The sequence below is a fragment of the Wyeomyia smithii genome, chromosome 3 (assembly GCF_029784165.1).
Source record: "Wyeomyia smithii strain HCP4-BCI-WySm-NY-G18 chromosome 3, ASM2978416v1, whole genome shotgun sequence".
Lineage (NCBI taxonomy): Eukaryota > Metazoa > Arthropoda > Insecta > Diptera > Culicidae > Wyeomyia > Wyeomyia smithii.
The window spans coordinates 33,931,027-33,937,026 of NC_073696.1; the positions used below are offsets into that span (position 1 = coordinate 33,931,027).

The window sequence follows — 6,000 nt, forward strand, 5'->3', positions numbered from 1 at the left end:
CATATTAATTCGAGCATTACACTGGTCGACGAAAACGAAAAAAAATGCTGCTTGAAAGCCTAAAATAGTTGCCCTGGAAAGATTATAGCTTTTTAACCTTTCGTGTGAATTTTGATGCCTCTAGCCATTGTCAAAACGCGTCAACTTACGTCAAAGTGTGTTCGCCGGGTTCATCGTTTTAAGGTTATGTTTACGAGAAAGCTTATTAAAGTCTCTGAAAAAATGTTGATGACTAGGGGCATCAAAACACACAGAAATGGTTAGAAAGCTATAATCTTGAGTTTTTTTTTCAGTTCGAGCTTTATGGCCACACCTGTGTTGACCAGTGTTATCAAGCATTTCAAGTATTACTTGTCTGGTTTGTCTTCTCTCAGAAGAGCGACACAAAAAATTATCTGCTATTTGACAACGCTTCTTTAGAATATAAACACTGTTCTCTGGAACATAAGAACTGTTTTAGCAGTTACTGGACTCGACACATTTATTCACCAATGAAAAGTCAGCAAATCACAGCTCCTAATAACACTCTCCATTGTTTTGTTTAATTGCAGATTATTCGGCTCCGGAGCCTGTTCAGCCTGCCATCAGACGATACCCGCCAACGAGTTCGTGATGCGAACCACCTCGCACACGACGATAAACAATAACCTGAACAACGCGAACAACCAGAACGGGGCCGGCAACAACAACAACAACAACAATGGCCAATCGGCTCCCCAGCTGCACGTGTTCCACATAAAGTGTTTCCAGTGCTCCAAGTGTGGCTGTCGGTTGATGCAGGGCGATCGGTACTACATGCTGGGCGGAAGTTTAGTCTGCGAACAGGACTGGCACAAGCTGGTCAAGAGTTCGAACGCGGCCGCAAATCCTCCCCTACGCAAGGGCAAAGTTGGGCGACCGCGGCGATCAAGGGACTGAGATGGACCCCGGCTGGGTCGTCCGCCGAAGGTAAAACGTCCACCGTTGGGAATCGACGAGACGCCCAGCACCAGGACTGCCACGACGACGCCAGCTGCCCTGCTGGACGATCTGGAGCTGACCGCGCAGCGGAACCTAGCTCTAGCTCGTCTGAACTCTTCGCCTCTTCCACCGATTCAGACTAATCACATGAACAATACCAATAGCAACAATGTCGGCGGCAACGGAGGGACCAGCAGTGTTGGCCCCGCCGCTGCCACTCACGAGCAGAGTCTGTACAGTCATCTGTACGGCAAAGAAATGGGCTTGATGAGGAAGTTAAGCAATATCGATGACTATCCAAATCACGTCGTTGCGGCCGCGGCACGCAATTATCAACAACTGTTGCAGCACCCAGACAGTGTCATACCGCCAGGAGCCGGTCACCAAATGCAGCAGAACTTTGCTGCTCATCCACATGCAGCTAAATTCAATCAGTTCAATTACCCGAGTGCGGGTGGTTTGCTAAAACCTTGCTACGACTACTCCGGCCAACAGCAGCAACAGCAACAACATCATTTGCAATCCCACCAGACGGCATCGGGAACGGCCACACCGACGTCCAATCAACAGATGAAAAAGGAAATATTTAATCTGGGTGGCAGCAATGGAGCTGATTTATACTCACCTCAGTCGGCACCAGGAAACGCCACCACGTCATCGCCTGTGGCCTCGGCCAGCGGCTCGACCAACACCACCGCCACTTTGTCATCGATGGCAAATGGAGGCGCAGGAGGTGGTGGTTCACTGTCATACATGAATCTTCATCAGCCGTCATCCGCAGCTGCAGCAGCTGCCGCCGCCGCAGCCGCTGCCGCCATGTATGCCAATCATTTCAGCACTAGTGGACCGAACGGTACAGGTGCTACGTTGGACAATGCCAGCGACAGTCTGGCCGATTTCAACCCGATGCGTAACTCCAACAATTCCAACCCACACTCTAGCGCCGGCAGTAACAACAATCTAATCAAATCCGCCACCGACCCGTCAGCCCTTATGGCAAGAAGCTCAATTATGAATAATTTAAATAATAATCTTAATAAAATCGAACCAAATAACGATACCACTCTTAACGATAATAACAATAATCCACATAATCATCACCATCAGCAGCAACAGCAGCAACAAGGCCACAATCATCTCTCCTCGCACCATCAGCAGCAGCAGCACCATCAGAGCGGCGGTCACGGTGGCCATCATCAGTCCTCACCATTCCACCATCAAATGCTGGGAGGCGTTGGTGGCGGAACCGGTGGCGGATCCGGTCCTGGCAATAATGACGATGATAACGATAAATTATCGTCACCATTAACGGGTACCTCTACGCTTACCAATCCTGATTTGAACGATCCGGAGAACGATAGCACTAATGATGGGTATACGATTCTGTAAAAATAAAACCCAACAACTGCCCCCGCTTGTTGTAACGAGCGACGACGGGCGATAAAGGCGCAACGGAACAATTTAAGCTGGGAAATGCAGTGAAGCTGGACGACTTTCCATCGCGCGTCTCCATTGCGGCTGTTCTGATGGAGTGGAATATTATTCATGTGAAATGAGTAACTTAAAACTGTGTCGTTTTCTTTGACCCACACAACTCCAATCAACCGTAACCGAATAAAGGCATCATTTGTACATAGTAAATCACAGTGACAGAAGCAACCAGCAGAGTAATTGTATTGTTCAGTCAGGTTACATTTCCATCGAAAAATCTTCATCAGCTGCTGAAGCTAAACCAACGTGCCATTTTGATCGTCATTTTCTTCCAATCCGCGTACCATGCCCTTCGCTTCAAAAAGAAAAAGAAAAAAAGACAATGCCGGGCAAATCAAAGATATTATTGCTATCATTCAGCCCCTCATTTGTGATGTTGCAAAAACTACTAATGTGTTATAAGTTATAAATCGAACGCATCGCGAAGCAACCAGTCTTCGAACTGAACGAACCGAGGTTTGTCAAATATATGTAAAACGAAGCATCTCTCTCTTCTCAAATAATACTTAGGGAAATTGTTTTGAAAATACAAGAATACTTACAGCGAAAATGGACAGACACGAGAACAAAATACAGAGGATTAGCGTTTTAAGGATAACTGTAAAAAGAACTCAACCTACTGAATAGTCCTAGCCATTAAGCATTATAAATAAAGTGAAAACGTTGTGTTTATCAAGCAGTCACTTTAACGCGATAATATTTAGCAGAAAATGATAAGAAATACAACTACCAAAACATCGCTGCATCTTATATTTTTGTTTGTTGATTAATTTATATTAAACTTGGAAGTACGCTAAATAGTTAAAAACTTCTCGACTCGAAACACCTAAACTTCGTTTCGGATCGTGAGACTATCCAACAGTAGCATAAATAAGTGCAGTCAGCAAGTAATAAGCAAAACTAAAACACGAATTCATTTGTCAGACAACAAACGTACGAACAATTAGCGATTGATGCAAACAATCACAACCCTCCGAGCTTGGCAACGAGTGACGACGAGGAACGATTTATCCATCCTTCAACAGAGAACGAACAAAAATAGCTGTTAATTGGTAACAAAACAATGCTACTCGTTAAGTAAACCACCATCACCACCACCAGGAAGGGTGAATATTCGAATAGATGTGAAAAATTGATAGGCAACCGTGGATTTCCTGTATAAATTATTCGAACAAAACAGTGAACGATGCTGTGGGGTCAAGCGGCATCCGCGCGATGCCCACCCCCCAACCGTAGGCACTCTCACACACACATTCGATTCTGTAATTATTAACTGATAACTATAAAAGCTATTGAAAAATGACTTATTACAATTATTGACTAATGAGTAAACAATTATTAATTAAAAGTGAATTCACTATGGAGAACCCGCTTTGCGAGCTGGCAAACAGTGGTGGAAAATAAAGAAAACTATCTTGAGGAAAACCGTTTGCGTTTTTACATCTAGAATAGAAGAGTAGAAAGAAATGTACGCTAAAACTGATTTTCTAGTTTTTTCCCCCGTATCGCGTTGAACTATTGAATGAAGTTACGTTCGGAAACTGTTCACGATGATAAAGTCTGGTCCGGTATTTTTCGTCTCCGCTCGAGAAACGCCCAATGTTATGCTATCGAGCATAATGTGTAGCTAAGCTTTGAAGACCGCCACATTTATGAAAAATCACTCAAAGCTCACTTCCCAACAGAAATCCTCCGGGACATTTAGAGACAGGGCCATGCTTTTTAACTTCTTTCATATCTAATTTCTAGCAATAGATAGGTAAAAACAGCTTATTTATATAAAAAAAGATGTTTCCTTTTCCTATGATCAACTGATGTAATACACAATTTCTTTTGAGCATCTGAGGCATCGGGTCTTTCTCAATAGCAGGGTGCAGAGCCTATAGCAACTTGGGTCGGATTTTTTTCATGGAAATTTCCAAATTTTCAGTCAAAGATTGACATATTTAGCCAAGAACAAAAGTTTGATTTTAAGGTTTCGTAGAAATGGAAAGAAACAGGAAACTTATAACGCAAATTTTCCGAAACCTTTTTCAACTTTTATATGTACCTATTTGTGAAGAGAAGATTCATTAACTATTCAATTGTAGATTTGATTGTCCTGATAAGGACAGTGTTTGCATTGGATCCTGCTGCGTTCACAGCAGCGATCATTCATGATGTCTTTTCTGCTATCGGAAACTGTCTTCTGCCGCACAAGAAATGAACCCAAAACCGAATCAGGGACAATTCGATTCGATTGCCTTCCGCTTCTCCCGGCATCTGCTTTTATCATCTGCACCACGATCCGAATGCTAGCTGTTTTTAACCGCACGCATTTCCTGCCGCCTGCTTCCAACGTCCGCATCTGCTGCTAAAGGATAAATGATGTTGTTCCGTCATTCTCGCTTCTAGGTGTACGAAGCTGGTGGTTATTACTCTGAGGCAAAGTTCACAGGAATAGTTGCAAAGCTATTAACTTTTCAAGGCAAATTTTTGAGCTACAGGATATTTTTTCGCAGTGTACAAATTTTGAAAATTTTGTGAAATTAGAAACTATTCGATTTTTGATTGTGCAAGATAGTTGATACTATTTGCTGAATTTTTTCATGGGGTTGTTTGCGTTCACATGTTATAGGTATGATCAATTTTTTGACATATAGGTGGCGCTTTATTTTGTTTTTCTTTGATCATCGAAGTGTAGAGGTAGAGATATACAGATCTGTCTTGTATTTGTTATTAGTTGGTTAATAAAGAAAGAGTGAATTATTTATTCACTGTAATGTTTGTGAATAAATAAATGATTTTCAATTTTTATAAATGCCTCACTTGCTCAAATTTTTTAGAGGTTCGTGCTTGTGTTTCGTTCGCGTGAATTTAATTTGAAAATATTGAAACTTTCGCTCGGTGGTGAGATGAAAATATATGATATTGTAACACTGTAGCTTTGGCCGGCTGTCCATAGGCTGGCTACGCTTTAGGTTTGTCCAGAAAATTTCGATTTCGCTCCACCTTCTTCGATGGCTTCGAGTAGTGGGCATACGCCACATCCGGCCAGAAAACCGCGCCTTCGCCCTTATGGTATTTCTTTATGAACGAACGGCAGGCACATCGTACCATAAATTTTTTCGTTCAGGGCCGGTCCGGAGCGAAAAAAAGAACGGCTATGATATCCCCTTCTTGCTTATTGTCAGCCACAGCAGCAGCACCTTCTTGAAGAACTTCGTGTGTGAAATGAACTTCACCTCGGAGCTCATTCCCTTCGTGGGGGACGTAAAATACGAAATGCCCTGCCAGTCGTTGCCAACCATGCTAAGATAGGTCTCATCGTTCAAAACCACTGCTTCGGCGCGTTTCGCCGGGGAAATCGACTTTATCATCTTATTTAGACGCTGCCGCTGGGTCATTGCTAGCTTCGAGACCAGTGGACGGGACTGCTGCTTCCTGACATGTATGTCCATTAGGGTGGGACAAAAAATAAATGTTAGCTCCCATACACTTTTCATGTTCCTTATGGGCAAATATCAAGATGGCTTAACAAAGTTTTTTTTTTAATTCTTTTATCACCAA

The 6,000-nt window shown here is 43.0% G+C and overlaps 2 protein-coding genes across 13 annotated transcripts in view; both read left to right on the plus strand.

Annotated features, from left to right (window-relative positions):
• The window catches only part of LOC129733257 (LIM domain transcription factor LMO4.1), a 677,190-nt gene extending 675,842 nt beyond the window's left edge, over positions 1–1,348 (plus strand). For all 12 annotated transcript variants that reach the window (XM_055694975.1, XM_055694980.1, XM_055694971.1 and 9 more), the window contains one exon: positions 552–1,348. In XM_055694975.1, the coding sequence (XP_055550950.1) occupies positions 552–918 (367 nt within the window). In that variant the 3' untranslated portion in view covers positions 919–1,348. The remainder of the gene's footprint in view (positions 1–551) is intronic.
• Positions 920–2,349, plus strand: LOC129728213 (myelin gene regulatory factor-like A). Its single transcript, XM_055686632.1, has 2 exons — positions 920–948; positions 993–2,349. The coding sequence occupies exons 1-2, from the start codon at positions 920–922 to the stop codon at positions 2,347–2,349; spliced, it is 1,386 nt and encodes a 461-aa protein (XP_055542607.1).
• The last annotated feature ends 3,651 nt before the right edge of the window (positions 2,350–6,000 follow it).